Source organism: Echinococcus granulosus (genome assembly GCF_000524195.1).
Source record: "Echinococcus granulosus chromosome Unknown EG_S00035, whole genome shotgun sequence".
Lineage (NCBI taxonomy): Eukaryota > Metazoa > Platyhelminthes > Cestoda > Cyclophyllidea > Taeniidae > Echinococcus > Echinococcus granulosus.
This window is the reverse complement of record NW_020170415.1, coordinates 148,922-166,801: the sequence shown is the minus strand read 5'-3', so window position 1 is coordinate 166,801 and position 17,880 is coordinate 148,922. Positions and strand designations below refer to the sequence as shown.

The 17,880-nt window shown below is 42.1% G+C and overlaps 3 protein-coding genes across 3 annotated transcripts in view; 1 reads left to right on the top strand and 2 right to left on the bottom strand. All coding sequences in view use genetic code 11, as the record gives it.

Annotated features, from left to right (window-relative positions):
- Positions 1–2,880: 2,880 nt before the first annotated feature.
- EGR_05051 (Acylglycerol kinase) lies at positions 2,881–11,599 on the bottom strand (the record flags this gene model as incomplete). The annotated part of the gene is made up of 7 exons (XM_024494300.1): positions 2,881–2,919; positions 5,489–5,653; positions 9,349–9,561; positions 10,629–11,060; positions 11,101–11,218; positions 11,256–11,350; positions 11,456–11,599. The coding sequence occupies 7 exons, from the start codon at positions 11,597–11,599 to the stop codon at positions 2,881–2,883; spliced, it is 1,206 nt and encodes a 401-aa protein (XP_024351249.1).
- A 699-nt stretch (positions 11,600–12,298) lies between these two features.
- Positions 12,299–14,127, top strand: EGR_05050 (Torsin-1A; the record flags this gene model as incomplete). Its single annotated transcript, XM_024494299.1, has 6 exons — positions 12,299–12,455; positions 12,485–12,558; positions 12,683–12,874; positions 12,977–13,152; positions 13,296–13,420; positions 13,835–14,127. The coding sequence occupies 6 exons, from the start codon at positions 12,299–12,301 to the stop codon at positions 14,125–14,127; spliced, it is 1,017 nt and encodes a 338-aa protein (XP_024351248.1).
- A 2,175-nt stretch (positions 14,128–16,302) lies between these two features.
- Positions 16,303–17,880, bottom strand: part of EGR_05049 (Glutamate receptor U1) — a gene marked incomplete at both ends in the record, with an annotated part of 8,593 nt that continues 7,015 nt past the window's right edge. The window contains 3 exons of the mRNA XM_024494298.1: positions 16,303–16,323; positions 16,965–17,175; positions 17,748–17,812. Coding sequence (XP_024351247.1) covers positions 16,303–16,323; positions 16,965–17,175; positions 17,748–17,812 — 297 coding nt within the window. The remainder of the gene's footprint in view (positions 16,324–16,964; positions 17,176–17,747; positions 17,813–17,880) is intronic.

The following is a 17,880-nucleotide window of genomic DNA, read 5'->3' as shown; positions in this document are numbered from 1 at the left end:
GTTGGCTCGTGATCATTTCCTTACAGCTTCTATTGCATTGTGATGGCTGATGCGGGGGGTTGACCAAGAGGAGGGCAAGGAGGCAACGATCAAAAGAGGAGAGACTAAGTGATAACTTGATTGTTTGTTTAACTCTCGATTTCAGTAACGGATAACCTAGAGGCTCCACCCTTGTACCCCTACCGGACGGCTCGAAATCCGGGCCATGCCAGCAACCTCCACCACGCAGTCCTTCTGAACATCGGCAATACGTATAATCCCTGGGCATTGTCTTTTTTCACCCTCAGGGAAGTCTCGGGGCGCTACACCATTAAGCACCCAAAGTCGACCAGATTTAGGTGTTAGAAAATTAGCGCAGCGTTAACTTATCAACAAATTCCTCCGTCTGTAGAGTTGAGAGAACCAAAGAAGGCATGGGCAAATGTCTACAAGGTGTTAAGGAATTACTCAATTTCAGCAGATTGCGTGACTAAAAATGACCACAGCAAAGAGTCGTGTGAAATGTTGGAGAAAAGAAGAAACATGTAGATGAGGATTTGGAAAATGGAGAAAATATGAAAAAAGATCAGCAAAATCCATTTTTGTTCTCTTAGATCAACCTGCTTAAATCGCTCTCACGTCAATGAAGGACTTTCCAAAAGTGCATTTTTGACAATTCGTTGAGAAGGAAATTATCAAAGCAATTCAAAGAATATGCCTTAATGAGGATTCGTTTAAAAGTCCCTAAGCGAAACCAGCTAAAATCGCTCTATCCTCTGCTCCTCGAGCACAGTTATTTTTAAGGTAGAATAATGTTTCAGGAGAAAATCACATGATGAAGCAACGAGGCTCGGAATTCATTCTGTAAAATGAAGAAATTGCTACTCTTTGTTGCACTATTGGGCCTCCTGGCACCCATTTCGAAAGCAGTTTTACAGGTTACCAGTAGCAAAGGCATACAAAAAATGTTTCGAAACGTCTTAGCAGCATTATCCATTGAAACAACAACTGAGGTACTTAACTTCCACTAATAAATCGTTCTTACATAAAATACATCATTATGTCCGATAGAGAAGGACAAACACTGTATAAAAAACCCTTTTACCAACCGTCAATTGAAAGAAGCCAACGTCGACAATTTAGCAATAAACTAGTAGCCTAATATTACTTGAATGCAATTGGAAGGAAAAGCAAAACAGTGTTGAGCCGAAAATGATGGAAACTTCGATACTCGAGGTGCGCCTCTATATCTCGAAGAATAACCCCATTTTACAGTTTCTTCCCCACCATTTTCCCTCTCCGTTCCCGTCCCTTTCTCCTAAGCTAGCACCCAGGGGACGCTAGTTCGATGCCGAGACGAGAAAGAGGGTCTCTAATTGGTTGGTGCGGTGAAGCATAAGAGCAAAACACCTACGTGGGCTGATTAGAGTTAAACTGGTGCTTTCTATAAAACATTGTACTCGTGCTTTTGCCGAATGGCGCCAGCGGCTTGCAAAGACAAAACACAGGGCGAGACCCTCCAAAAGACCTTCTGAGTGTGAAAAAGAGGCAGTAGAGGGTGATACTCACAGCTGTTCACTCAAAAGTGATGATAATGAGAAGCGATACGGTGAGGCTCTCGACCTAGCTACCAAAAGAATCAAGGAACTTGACGTAAGGAAACGAGCCAAAATAAATCATACGCGCTAACATAATAGGTCTAATTAGAAAGTCGGGAATCGTGAGCTTATCTGAGCAGAGCATCTACCAGTAGGGAAGAGAGACAAGAGAAGAATGAGTTTTGGTATAATCTACCAGAACAGAAAATATTCTTCCTACTGGAGAGTTAAAGGGCTAAAGTCGAAAATTTTTCTCTATAGCTTTCTAGTCGTCAAATATCCATTGACGCGATAGATCACGTTGGCAACTCTACGCGTTTAAAAACGGGTGTTAGGGCATTAAAATCTGGGTTCTAATAACAAAATCCTGGCTCATAAGTGGTTAACTACTCAACAGTACCTAAACCGAGGACTTGGGTCTGCCGTAGGTGGAGGTATGTGAGTGTGGAAAAAAGCAGGTAAATTTACATTTTGACCATTTGATTGATGGGCGTGACAGTGAGGCGTTGGCAGTGTCACCTCTCCCTCCTCTTGTCCTCTGCTCACACAAGCAGGAAGACAGAAGCATAAACACAGAGACACACTCGGGGTTGACATTTTCGTGTCTTAGGGTTGAAATGCGCGTTCTCCAATAGCAGTAACAACAGTAACAAGAGAATGTCACACTGAGTGATTAGGTCGACTCATCAAGTGTCCTCTCCTTATGCATTTTTTTCTCCAGTGAAAAAGCCCTTATCTTAGCTCACGATTTAAAGGAAAGCTTTGTTCGTACTGCGTCCCAATCTTGGGACTGGCATGCCTCAAAATCATCGCCGTGCACTATCATAGACCTTCACTGTTCCTCACCAATTTCATCCATTGCAAAACCTACTTTCCAACTGCAATGCGATGGATCAACTGGATAAAGTAGCGGAATTTTTTAGCATGATAGATGATAGTACTAACTAAATGGCCATTATCGATGGATATCTGAGATACTAGGTAGCTAAGATATTTGTGGAATTAGAAACATAAATTTGGGAAAAATGTGTTTTGATTTTAGGACCACGTAGATCACTGATAGAGAAAGCTTTGAAGGCGTATGAAGTACAAATTCTTCTGTTTAATAGGAAACTAATGCCATGAATGAGGTGTCACTCATGCCAAATGAGGACGAAGGGATATTTTAAGTGTTACTAGGGGAAAAAGAGGACACTAAGATTCTGACCAATGCTGAACAGTACGTCACGAGTTATCAGAGGGGAGAAACTTTTCATTTGGCACTGCATGAGTGTCACATTGCACTTCTATAATGATGAAGAGATTAGAGGACGTATATAGCAGCACCACTGATAACGACGACCTGAGGACCAACAAGCAGGCAACGATTCGAATATGCAGGGAAAACGTGATATGGATAGAGTATCCCCATCTAGTCGTAACGACTACTGTCTTATCAGACGCGGAAATAGGAAGCAGTAGGAGAGAGAAAAGAGTGGTAGTTGGTCAACTGGATTTTAACCGACATTTCAAGCGTCCTGCATTTGGCCGTCAACCAAGCAATACCATCTCGGTTCGGGGATGGGTTTCCTAATGATTAATTCAAAGTAGTGTTGACATGGAACTCTGCCCACTGCATCTGTATCGCTGCAAGCCGATGATAAATTAACCACTGCCAGAGCGGTATGCTTTATCAAGTCTTGACAAGTGGCTCAAGTGCTAAAACTGCCGCGTAACAGGGAGATATTTCATGGGCTAATAAGTGATGCTAAAAATAATGAACAGTAATAGAAGGGTGAAAACAAAAGGTAATAAAAGGAAACACTAAATGTGTGTAAGCAAAAGTCCCATTGGAAAACATGCATAGATGTCTTCAGCGTAGCGATTTACTAGTAAAATGCCTTCGTCTTAATTATTTTCACCTGGAAAAAGGTGGAACAATTGCTTTGCAATTGCAGATAAAATTATGGAGAGCAAGAGATTAAACATGACGATAAAGGCTATATCATAAACTGCCGTAGTGGTGTCTTCCACCGCTGCGCCATATGGACAATTACAAATCAACAGTGGAAAAGGTAACTATAGTGTCGTTCTGATGGTACTGTTGAGGCGGCAGTACTCTGATACCTTTTTTTCGAGGGAAGGGGGGGGGGCAAAAAAGGTATTGTCACAGATAATTTACAAAGATTTTTACTCTTTTTGGGATAATTCCTAATGACTTTACAAAGAGTATATTTTATGGCATAATAAAAAAATATTCCCAATCTCAAAAGTAAAGTCGGGAGAAAAATACTTTGCAAAACAATAGAGAGAAAATATTCTTTTTCCTTTCCTAGAAGAGGTTAATTGAAAGGAGAGTTCGTTAGTTTCACGGGCACACGCAAACTGATAAGTCACTTTGCCGCTGCAAGAGCGCCTTGCTGGAATCCCCAAAAAAGAAACGATTAAATTCTTCCAATTTTTTATTATTCTAATTAAAAAAGCAGAATTCATACTGGACCAATAATTATTCACATTTTTGGATAAGACTTTGGAAGCAACCATTGCGACAGCAATTGAAAGAGCATTGAACGACAAGGCAGTGAAATCGCATTTGTGGTTTTCAAGACCTCGATTTCGCTATCCAGGGAACCATGAAGAATAACATTTGCAACGCAAACAAAAGCCCCGTTCTTCACCCCAAAGAGTTCAATTAGGTAGTATTATAGTCCAGTGAAAATTGAGACGCGTTTTAGAGCACAGTCCAAGTTTATTCAAGGAGGAGCCGGATTCAGCCGGCTTTTATGGAACAGCGAATGGGAGTACGGAAGGTTCCTAAAAGTGTTAATCCGAGACCTTACTAAACGTAGATCAGCATTTCACGAGTTAGATAGTCATATCTATAAATAATCGTCTGCAACCCAAGTAGGTCTATAATACTGGATTTGTAAGGTACAACAAATTAAATCCTTTAACTCAGCAGTGGATAAAAAACCACTCTTTATCTAAGACAATCGGTTTGGAGAGGGCAGAAAAACCGTTAACTAAATATGGTCTTCGTAAAAAACTCAAAATAGCATTTTAACAGACCTTTTAGAGTAGAATAGATTCAAACAAGGATTTTTCTTATCAAGCCAATAAAAAAGAGGCATCGATGGCATTAATTTGGAAGTGATAAGTCTTCCATGAGGTAGATTTTGATTGAATCGTCGTTAATACTGCACCAACACGAGATTGATTGTCCTTGCCTGAGACAGTAACAAATAAAGTACAATGGGAGGTGTTACCACGAACGACCTATGAACCTCGAGGCACCCAACCGCCAGGGAATCCAGATTTCTGGCACTATTTTATCATTACATGTACAAGGAAATGTACAACCTGGCATGAATTGCCAACTGGATGGATCGAGTGATCGGAAAGAGGAGTAATATTTACGAAAGATAGGACAAAGCTCAAATCGACTAATAAATCGTAAGTTTCACGCATATCGCGGCAGGAGGCTAAGAAAAATTCGTCTTCATATTCATGCATTCTGAGCGTATTATTGATTACAAGAAAGAATTAGACAAGGCTGCTCGCACATAACTCAGTTTTTGGGAAAACTGGACTAATAACGTGGAAAGTCGCAAGTTCAGTTCACAGAGGAACTGGCCAAAAAGCCAATCCTTCATTTTGTTCCTTTCAAATCACAAGTCAAGGGCTTTGCCATCAAAAACGGGAAACATTCTTTTACTCCTTCATCATACATGCATTAAAATGCTTTCATTTGGGATAAGGGGTCATAAAACTTGACGAGAAGGGTCACAAGATAGACAAAGTGATAGAGGTGTACATACTTATAGGGAAAACTTTTTCAAATAGCGGGAATTTGCATAGTTGTGTACTATTTTTCACCTGGAAAAGATGAAAGAAAACTCGAAAAGTTTCACAAGGGAAAGGGAGGAACTCACATCAGTGCGCGAGGGGCAGAGGATGACGGAGGAGCAGAGACAGGAGAGCGGAAGGGGCTCCACAGAATTGGAATGATAAGCCGGAGAAGTGAGGTGCTCCATAGCCTGTCTCACGTAGGTCACCAGACTCCGCGCTGCTGGTGACACGTTGACACGAATATTGTCCTGTAGAGGAAACGATAATAAAAGTTCAGTAGTGTTATAACTGTCCACATGGAGCCTTCCAATTCAGTCTCGATGACGGCAGCGAAGCTGCGTTGGAGGACTGATTTAAACATTCCCATTAATAAAAGATGTCGACTGGGGATAGCTAAATCTGTGGAGACTCACCACAGAAGGAATATCAACTTTTGATCCTGAGTTCTGTATTATGATCGGTAAGCAAGCAGCATCGGGCTGGACGGATTAAAATCGTCCTCGAAAACTGCCTAGAATATCAACTTCTTGCGATTATCCGAAGACATACGCCTTTACTAATTTTGCGTTTAGTCAGATGCCTATGTCCCTGGCCCCCAAATGAATTCCTCCCTGATGCAGTACATCGGATAGAGAACTAAGGTGTGCATTGCCAATGATTAAACAAGGAGCTAACTCAACGTATCATCCGATTTTCAGTTTCAATGCTGCTGCCACCGGCAGCTTTATAGCAATCAAAACGAAAAAGTGACTACGGAACAAGGCTCAAAAGAGGAGTACATAGTTTATTTTGCAATGCGAGTTGTTCCAATCTCCCGCGATCAGGCTTCCACTCCGGCGGCAGGGACCTAATCGACATCAAACTATGATGACGACCGTAAAATGCGGCGGAAACCATTGCAATCACCGGTCCATCAAACAGTGTTAGCATGACACTTATGTTAAACGTACTTCTTGACAAATATAAACCTTTTCCGTCTCCCGCGACCCGGTCACTGCGCTAATAGAATGGAGCTATGCTCCTAGTCCCCGACAATGAGGCCACTACTACCTTTACTTGTTGAGCATCCCGGAGCGAAACCGAGGTCCTGCAAACCTACGGAGCGCCATGACACCTTGATATCTTGTACGAACAAATTTCGCTGACAAATGAGACGAGACGACGGGCGATTGTAAGATACAGGACAAAACATATACAGGAAGCGCGGTTTTATTTTTTTGGAAAAATATACGGCAACAGTTAGAGGGTGGGTATATGCAGCCAATTTAGACGGGGATGAAGAGAGCGATACAATGCTTTTATACGGGATAGGCAGATCTGCAAGGATTTCAGACAGAAGGATAACAAATGGGTGTGGGTAAAAATGCAGCTCCCCTCTCAGTGGAAATTCGGTGCAATGTTTAACACTGCTTCCTGATGCAAAAAAAGCCTACAAACATGCGACTAGTATACATACAACCTGTCTCGTACGACAATGTGGGAAAAATTTTCGAAAATTGCAACTTCTTTAATGGGGCAAAATTGGGAGAAAACGCACCCAGTATTTTGGCATTTGTTATGACGCGCCTTCAGTTAATAGTGTTTAAGTCATTATTAGATTTAGTATGCGTAGCCTGGATGAGTATTTGTTCATATTTTTGTGGCTGGGAAACAGATCCTGGAGACAAATCTACAGCCCTCCAAGTAGCTAATGCGAGACTGAAGTTTACACAGAAATAAAAAGGTGTGCGAGCGGATAAGCATGTCCACAATACCAGTAACATGATTAGTTAAGTTATTAACGGATTCGCTACCTGTGTCACACATATGCGACACTCCCTCACTTTAGATGCTCATACAATTTCGCACCAAAATTAGTTTAAAATAGTGTATCACATGTAAGATCTTCTTAAACGGTGAATAAGTACACCATTACTTTTTGCGCAGTAGTTGATTGGGTCAAGTAGATAGCAGAGAACCGACCGTGCTGTTAGAATTTCTTCCAAGATCCCGGCAGCGAGTGGTCCAGAATAGCAAGGCCGATATGAGCAGAGACGCATTTGGCCATCACCGAAATCCGCATCCAGGTTAGCGACGATTTTACTGAAGACACGTGAATCCATGGAATTTATTGGTGCTCTCAAGGAGCAAACGCAATGGCATGATATCGCTCGCGTTTTGTTAACTGTCAGCGTCACTGGTGGGGTGGATCAAAATGCATCAAAGAATGGGATTCAAATCAGTGAATGCGACGCAGGACCTGACAGGGCGAGGATTGCACAAATGGGAGAGGGAGGATAAGCAAAATTCAGCTTGACAAAAGTGAATAACTTTTAACGGGAAATGGAGGAAGTAGGCGACAGCAAGAAGGCAGCAGTTGTCAGGACCAAATTAAAATGAATGACCTACCCGCTCGGTATCTCGCTCAAACACGCTTGCACGCTGTCTACAGCTAGCAGTTGTTCAACGAAAGGAAGAGGGCGAATAATCGAATACAAGTGGGCTACTTTGGGGATGAGATTGCGATTCACCTACCACCCTCTCTCCCTGCCCCTACTCTTTTCATCTCTAACCAAAATCCTACTGGTATGAATCGAAAAAACGTAGGGATTAGAAGAACCACGTTTTAGAAATGTCATTTCGGCTACAAGTAAGTTGGGAGATATTTAACATTCTTCAATATTTGATGAACCTACCAGATTTCAGGTACCTCTAACTAAAGCTGTAGATCGAGAAATGGGTAGGGAGGACCTTTACCATACCGAGAGGTAAATAGGAATTCAATGCAGCAGATAAGAAATTGACTAGACTTCTTAAAAAGAATGTGCTTGAGCAATGCCATTTTGGCCACCGTCTACCACGAATCACATTTTGCCTACAAAGAAGGGAAGAGGAAATGCGTTTCTTACAAGAAGGCATTCCGATCGAAGTAAAGACAGTAGAATTTTATGACACAGTATATCTATCACTTTAAACAAAACAAATCCACTAAAGATAGCCCTATTAGAAAGAAGGTAACTTGGACAACGCTCACCTCAGACAAAAGGCTCCATTGACATGAATGTGGTGAAACAGAACTCAAACCGCAATAATACGCAAACTGTTCCATCTTACACCAGGTCCAACCTTTAAGGTTCACTTGCGAAAAAAACTGCTTATGCAAGCACTGAATGTAGGGCAAATTTCCACCCTGAAAACCTTATTCATAAAGGCGTAAAAGCAAAAGTGCTTTCGGATATTAGGAATGTTATCTTGTGAAAGATAGAATGGTTAATGCGTAGGGGAGACAAAGAGTGTGTCAGTTTGTTATTTTTATGGAAATATGAAAACAAATTATGATTTATAATTCATGCGTGTTTAGCCATTCCCAAGGAAAAACAATCATCCTCCTAGTTAAAGTCGATGTCTCTCGAGAGATACGTGAGCATTTTGCAAATGACACTTTATGCACAAAAAACATTAATTAAAAGCATTGACTGTGTAATTCGAAAATGCAAAATCCGAGTGCTGGGACTAAAAAGCTGTTCAGTGAATTTACGAAAATAAAAGAGTAAATTGTCAACGTTTTCGCAGGAGAAAATTTCGCGTTCGTTTGTTGCTGCAGAAGGAAGGCTAAAAAAGAGAGCGAAAACCAAAGTGCGATTTCAAATGAACATGAAGACACAGAAACACCAGCCGATTTGTTCAACCAACCCTTTCCGTCAGCGAGATTAAAAGGTAAATGGGAGAGCAGGAAATTTGCGGCAAAGCAACGCTCCGTAACAAAATCTAGGAAATTCGCCGATAATTGCTCACACTCACTTATTCTACTGGCCATGCTCCAACACGTGAAAATACCTCAAATAATGGAACCAGAAGATATTGCCAACATTGGTAAACAATAAATTTAAAGCCTTCTTAAAAGTTTGATTATGAAAGCCACTTAAGTCGTAGTTGAAGTGATTAATGGAACTAAGTAACATACCCCATCAAGAGTGATGACGATACGCGAGGCCGGAGGTACATTGAGACGTGTTTCCGAACCACACTCGGGGTTTTCGTAATCCATGAATTCTGTATTTTGTGATTTCAATGTCTTTTTGTCATTTTTGGCAGTGGAGTATGAGGAAAAACCGAAAATCCACCCCAACCATGATGATTTCCGCGAGGCCTCTGGCACCATTTTTGACACTGCCAACTAAAATAATGCATAATAAACGCTACTGAATGAGTTTAAGTAGCATTTCAGGCACACCAGCCCAGGTCAAAGCATTAGAAGTCGCAAAAAATATTACTAGCTTTGAACTAAACTAGAACTAGCTTAAAATAACTGATCAAAATTCCGATTTTTTCCACACTTTGCTCGCCTTCGCTGTGCCACAAATGCATATTAACATGAAATGTGAGTACGTCCCCATCAAAAACCGGACGCCGACGCTGAAATTCCCAGCCAAAGAATGCAAGACAGTTTTGACAAGAGCATTTCTAGAACCCGATAATACAAACTATATGTAACAATAGATAAGGAAAAGATGAAATAATGAGGAAATAAAAGCAGAGATTCAGAGTGCATTTTTAATTGGTATTCGAGGGAAAGCGGATCCCTATTACCGAAAACCTCTCATTTAGAAGCATGCCAAGAAGCTAAAGTAAAATTTACAAGCCATGTCTATGGCAAAGCATATTCATTAAAAATAAATTTTAATGAATAACAAATAGGCAAGTAGGCAGTAAAGCAACCATGGACATTGGAAAACATCCCAATAAACAAAATTTTTACAAATACATTAAAGTAACAACTCAGTCTTCCACGTTCGTACTTTAGCGAGCACTTTAAAGCTACATACACTAAAGCGGAATTTTACCTAGTATACGATGCATCTAATTTGTTTTGATTCGAAAACATTCATGGCTGTTCAAAGCCTGCCAAAGCAAGTTATCCAATAGTGTTCGAAAAACTGTTTTTCCCCAGAAAGTAAATTCAGACACCATTAACCACAAATTGATATAGTAAGAGGTAAAATGAAAAGGTTCCCCACGGTAAGGCTTGACATGTCCCTTATTCAGTGAGCAAAGTACAGTTGTTATTCAGTAAATTGTCATGTTTAGATATTAAAATTCTATGTGCATGAATCATAACCTGTGGGGGATTGAGCATTTCCCCGAGTAGTGAGAGGCGTGGTCAAAAATCAAGACTTCATTGGGCATGTAATAAAGTATATCAGGCGTAACATTTAAGAACGGGCCGATTAATAGCAAACACACCCTATGCTTCTCACTCCAGCACTTTTTACAACCACCACACACGGGTTTAACAATAAGCGTTGCTTGCTTAGCACATCCTCGTCTGAGGGGCTTTCTTTTCCTTCTGGCCGCCTCCAGCTGCTCTGCGGTGGGTGGAGTGGGATCAAAGGCAGGAGCGCGGAGATAGGCCAAGGTATGGCGGCAGACGGCACCAAGGCGCTTAAAGCACTGGCGGAGCGAATAGTACCTGTAAGCGGAGCTAAGAGAATTATCGACAATGATATCATTGGAAGCGCCAGGGTCGCCGCATCTCGGAGAAGTGGCGAGGCGAGGTTTGTGGCTGGTGGGACGAGAAGCGGTTAGAGAAAGACCACCACCGCCGTACTCCACATCGCGCCAGCAGCTCCATTCAATTCCAGTCATTGCAAAGACCTCCTGCTTAGAGGAATCAGGCTATTGAGGGACAACCTTAAGCAGTCAAATTTGTGCGTACCTGAAAATATTCACTGTTCTCAAACTCGGGAGTGCCTTTTACCACAGGTCGAATGCTCAGGACATTTCTGCGATGCGACTTATTTTGCAAAACTGGTACAATCATTTGGTAGCACCAGCTAAGACAAATAGAACAAAGTCACTTAATTGGAATACCTAATAAAGTTACTATCCTTGAGCACTGTACTGCAATAGTTATTAAAAACCCCCAGAGGAAGCACGTAAATGGGTATATTCCAAAGGTTCGTCGTCTACAACACAACTGGAAAAAACAGCAACCTACCACATATTCACTCCTATGTAGGAGTCCGGTAAGGGTCTATGGGGCAAAATAGGGCCACCTCCATTGACGTTACCTTAGCCAAGAGATTGTCATCACCAGCAACAATGACTGCATCAGTGCTCGTAGGATCTAGCACACTTGAGTATTCCTTTGCTTCATCATCATCGTCCAGATACACCATTTGTACATCCAGACCGCTTATTTGTAAAAGAGGCATCGCATTTTGATCGAAGTTATCTAATATTCCCCTCTGATGAGCAAAAGGATTGAGAAGAACAGTAACCCGTTGGAGTCTATCATTGCTTGTTAACTTTTTCATACCCAGTTCCTTTAGACATTGTTAGATGAAATAAAGAAACCAACTTTTAGCTGGTTGCAAATACGACGACGCAAGAGGTTGTCTCTATCAAAATAACGCATTATCGAAATCGGCTCCATTACTTGTATTTCAGCCTCACACGATTCCCCACAACGAAGAAGACGCCGGTTAGGAGTACAGAAGTTTTTGGATAATTCCTAATACTTTGCACAAGTTTCCCTAGCATGCCCGGAAACTAGCTACATGCAACTGTCCAAAACACCGCTGAAGTTGTTGGTTAACAAAACAATTTAAATGACCTTAGAGCTCCTTGGGCTATATATTACCAAAAAAGCTTACTCAAATGTAAAATTTTGACTGATTAAATAGAGCTATAGCCATTCAGCTCTTTTTTTCACTTTTTTTTCACTTTTTTCTCACTTTATGTCTTCCTTGCAGATTGGTTAAATTTATGGTTCTCTTTTGGCTTAAAAACTTATAGCCCTTAGTTTAACGGCAAAACTTGGTGGAAGGTTTTAATTTTGGGACTGTGAATAGTATTCCTGTCTTGACCTATTGGCACTGCTAACCTCGTTAGACACTATTCTGGCACTATAGATGAAGCCTGCGAACATTGCTCTGGTGGTGTGCTATTTAACCTATGCTTTTGGCATATCGATTGCAAGTGGTCTCACCTTCCTACCAAAATTCTTCGAGCCGGTCAAGTGTCTTTTTGGTGAATGCTGCAGCGATGCTCTTCATTTCAATCATGAATGTAGGTTTGCCTTGACTCACATATTTAAGATTTTTATGGGAACCTAACTGCGAAACTTTATGGACAACACATTGCCATTGAAAGGTTCTACAACTATGTGAAGGTGCGTGCGTCCTATTACTTGTTATTGTTTTATGGTAGGATTTTTGCCCTTTTTATTTCCGTAAATGGCCGCAAGGCTGTTTTTGTGTTGGAAAAGGCACCTCTTAATCTTCTCTGTATTTTAGGCCCATCTGGAGGATCCAAGTCCTCGCAGAAGTCTGGTTTTTTCACTTCATGGATTTACAGGTGTTGGCAAAAACTACGCAGCCTCCATTTTGGCGTCGAGTTTGTTCAGGGCAGGCGAGAAGAGTAGCTTTTATCGTTACTTCGATGCTACCGTTGATTTTCTTTTCAAAGACTCTGTCGAATTCTACAAGGTGTACTGTTGTTCTTTAATTTGCCTCAAACTTATTCTAAGCTGGAGCTATCATCAGCTTGTTGACACCATCCCTCTTTATTATCGTTTGCAAACTCTCTAGGCCAAAGTACTGGAGGACATTCGAGAGGTAGTTAGCAAATGCAACCGAGCTATGTTGGTTTTTGACGAGGTTCATAAAATGCCCGCGGGCATTCTGGATGTTCTCGTTCCTCTTTTGGGTTACACAGAATCCATCAAGGGCGTGGACTACAGGAAGGCCATTTTTGTCTTCATGGGGTGAGATTTGACTCCTTATTCTCACATCCAATGTCAGTGATGCAGGATGATCTCCTTTGGTGATTTCAATGTGATTTGCTTTTGCTTGATCTTCGTGGTTGGCTAAATATGCGTAGTCATTTTGACTCCCTTCCCGTTTTTAGAAACAATGGTGCTTCACTCATTAACGAATACGTTTACAATCACCTTAACACTGGGAAGAATCGTAAATCGATTCAGTATGCTGACCTCCGTCGAGCTCTCTCGAAGTCAGTCTACAATGAAGAGGGTTCGTGCGCTGCGTTCTTGTCCAGGTTTGATAGAGTCTGTGGCTCTGACAGACACTTGACTGACAAGAGATAGAACTCAAGATGTTTTAATGCTTTTACTCCGCGGTGGATACCTTTTTTCTATGACGCTTAGGGGTAGCTTTGATCTGGCTAAATCAGGATTGCTGCTCTTTCAGAGTGGATTTGGCAGCACACCAACGAAGCCTCCAAGTTGTATCTCAGTTCGGCATAAGGATCTGGTAGTAGCTTTGTTGCAATTGCACAAAACGGCTGGAAAGCTTTTATACTGAGTCTCTGGAGGTTCGCTCATCCACAGTGGAATCGGGATGGTTGTTCTTTCTCGTTTCTTATCTGCTATTGACCTCGATGCTGCAGGTAATTTGTGTTGTACTATATCTTATTTCGCCTTATAGGCGCCTTCAAGTTTTCGGACCTGATAAGCAGCCACGTGATAACTGCAGTGGTGCCCTTCCTTCCACTGCAGGAGGTGCACGTAAGCGCGTGTATAGTCGACGCTGCACGCCGCCTGGGAGTTGAAGCCACTGAGACGATGATCGACTTTGTGCTGGCCGAGCTGGATTGGGAACCTGAAGGCACCCGCCTCTTCTCCACCTCGGGATGCAAACTAGTTTACGACAAGGTTGGTTTCTACCTCCAGCATCGCAGCTTCGGATTCGGCTCCGCTCTCACTCATGGCGAACTGTAAAAAAAAACGGTTTTCCTCTTCTTTTCCTAGCCATTGTATCGAAGAAAGTCCCGTGCAGATAATTTTCTGGACCGAATTATCTCCTACGTTATGAGACGTATCATCAGCCCCTAGAGCAGCTGAAAGACTGGCGGTGTAGGCTTAGCGTTGTCCATCGTAGGGGCAGATTCAACTGCACAGTCTTTGTTTTGGGATTCGTTCTCGAGGCTCCCAGTGGCTACTGCTATTTCGGCTCCCGAGCAGGAAGGGAAAAAAGATTAGGTGGATTTGTACTATAGCGAAAAGGCCGCCAAGATTATTTTGTGGTAGCGTGTCTCGTTGATTCATATCCCTGAAAATTGTTCTCTATCAGGTTAGCTACATTGGACTGCTGAGAGCTTGACGATGCCCGACAACAGGTACGGTTCACACACCAATCTCCTCTTGCAGAGGCATTTGTGTAAAAACAAGTGTATTCGTAAATTTCCCTGTCAGAGGCTGTAAATGGACGTTTTTACACAACATCCTAATCAAGCATGGACTCTAAGTCCATTGTGCCAATTTCCCTGCTCCTGCATCGGTACTGCGTACTGAGAGTGGTGCTATATTCATCAGAATCGGTACTCAGACTCAGTCAAGACGCCAGGCAGCAATGGTAGTGCTTGAGCCCTTTGAGTATGCGGCGAAGGCATAAAACACGAATGCGCTGATAGCTACTTCAAGTAGCTAGTAGTAGTAGCGTTCAGGGCGCGACGCAACAATGATGAGCTGCTCATTACTAAGACACTCCTAAATTTGACACCGCATTCCAAAGTTGACCGCCAGTACAGCCGTTGCAATTTGGTTTGAATGCTTTACGTTCCAGTTTTCCACTCCGTGCTTACAGTAGCAACAGAGCCGTCCCGAATTGCTACGCATCATAACAATTTGAGGTATTCGCCCATCGTACTCGAATGGCTAGAGCCGGTGGAGCTACGATGGATGGTGACAGTTGGGGTTGGGATTCCAAGCAGCTCCTCATCCACTACTTCACTACTGTGCCTGGTGTGAGTGGCTTTTGTAATTACTCATGCAAAACAATGAGGTGATTCACTCATATCCTTTGCCTCTATTATCGAATTAACAAAGGAAAGGTAACCTTCGAATGGAGTGTCCAGTTTCGTTCTAATGTTGATGAGATTGTGGCGTGCACCGAAGCCGTTATTATAGTCGTTTCCACATCCACGTCTTCGAGCAAAGCCCTCCTTCTTAGCCGAAGTCTCTAGGCTTTCCTGCCACAAGGTTCAGGTCCTTCTTTTTAGTGAACTTAAATGCCTTTCGTGAACTAACCCTCAGTGGTTGCAATTCCGTCTGACTGTTCCAAGTTTACACTGTCTTCAGCTTCCACGGTATTAGTCGTAAGTACCAGCAGCAAGATTTATTGCATCAGGATTTATCCTAATTTAAAATGAAGCGGTGGGGAATGCCTCCCTGGAAAGGAATAAATAATGTGTCTGACGCTTCCATGCCTTCGCAAGTGGGCCTGATCTTAAGTTGTTTTGCGAATTGCGACTTATTTCTGCTAATGCGTTTTACCTTTCGGTACTAAGAACTAAAACCAACACTCCTGGGAATAAATGCAGCAAGTACCGCCAGTCAAAAGTGTTAATTGTATAATATGGGTAAAATGATCCTTGCTCAAATTTATATCTAACTAAAAGGGCATGTCAGGTGCTGCGGAAGCCCACATTTACAGCTCCTACACCCTCTCATACGCCCATGCCAAATCACTTTTCAGTTTTGGCATGTCGCATTGAGATTTCAGGGATGACTCGAACCACCGCGGCATCTCACGTGCCACTCTGACACAGTAAAAGGAATGCATGTGGGTAGCAATAAACACTTACTTTTTTGAAAAGGGACTAGGATCATTGAGTTTAAAGTCGGAAATTCGCAAACCAGACAAAAGCCGGACCAAGTTTTTGACAAACAAATAAGCAATAAATGGGTCCACTACCAACGGAGAATCGCTTTTGCGCGCTCCCCCACATTACAAATCAATTACAGGACGTTCCAAAATTGGCCACGAATACACGATTTGAAAGGCTTATTAGGAGGTCAAGAACAAATGCACTTTTCTGAGGAGGTCTGTGAAAACGTTCACAGTGAGGAAGATGGTATGGTCAATATCACGAGTCCGCATTCCGAGGCTCGTCTTCATTGGCCCTGTTCCGGCTTCTAAAATAAAAGATCGCGTTAAAAAAAGTGTGCTAAAAACAAAGCGTGAGCATCGCCTTCACCCCAAGTCTCAGTTCCACATCGAACTCCAGTTAGTCGCCATCGCGATTATCACGAAGAGGTAAACCTTTCGAGGGGAGTTAATTAATCAACGGAGTTTATCGCATGCAATCTGTCCATGTCGTAATCAGTAGTGGAGGGGTAGTTCTAATTGAAGACTTGACACTTTTTTTCGTGTTATGGCACAAACCATCTTTAAATCAAACTCTTTCAAGTGCTTTCTTTTTAAATACTACAAATGATGTGACATTTGAAATACAAGGGTGATTAAACGGAAGAACCACTATGTATTGCCTTTGTTACCAACGTCATACATATTTGACGACCCGACTTTCTTGAAAGTGCCCGCACATCACACGCATACGACGCATTCAATAAAAAGGAGAAGCATTGAGTTGGGAGGAAAAAACAAATGAAAAGCAGCTAGTGACGTCTTAAAACAATGAAACAGTTGGAATGTTGTGGTGTCTGATTTTATTCCTAAGCGAATTGCAAACGCGTTATGCAACATTACACACAATAATGACGGAGTTTTAAATGATTTTTATGCACGTAGTAATGAAAAATCGCCTAGAGATTACCTTGTAGACATCGAGGCAGAATTCTACGATAAAGACGATCAAGACGATGACGAGGCCAATGAGGATGACTATGAAGATGCCGAAGGCGGAGGCGAACTCGACCGAATAATCAGACCAATTGACGAGAGGATTTCGCATCGCCTCGAGTGCCTTTGCCTTGAATGTGGCCCCACATTGCCTATTTACGCCGGCTAGCTGCTCCTCATAGCCCCTAAAAATTACGCGAAAAAAAAAACATTTTTGAACTGCAAAGCTCCAGTTTACTTGAATTCCTTTCAAGTGCCCTACATATATTCGTCGCTGAATAGTTGTTCCGTGGCATAATTGGTGGTTCACATACCCAACTCCATAGGGTTTTAAGTGATGGGTCTAACTTGAAGGAGTTCCATTTACTGCCTAATCAGTCGTTTGCAACTTATTTTTGCTTAAAAGTTCCTCCCAAATCATAAGACAAGTTCCCAAGGAATTTAATCTTCAGTCGGTATTTATCACAAATTAGCTGACAGAAAGGGTAGACATAGATACCTGTGCATCCTAACACCGATTATGTAAATTAGACAAGCCATAATTAATAAAAACGGTCACTATTACAAACAGTCTCCTGAGTTATTATTCGGCACGTTCACAAATCTACATCGCCGAACCTTCAAAAAGCAGTGTTTTAGATTATGTATTACTTTGCACAAATAAAACGCAATCTTTCAAAGAGGATCACAAAATGTGTTAAAGTATTGGACTGAAAGAAAATCCAATATCTCAGGAAATTGGCGATGCTGCAGGTACCTGCCCAACCCATTAAAAGAGGGCTCCACGCGGTCCTGCCTTTCGATTGGTCCGTTCGGCATTGGCTTCGTTCACTGCCCTCAGGGTAATTCGTATTAACATCATACGGGGTGAATTCTTAAAATCTTGCCCG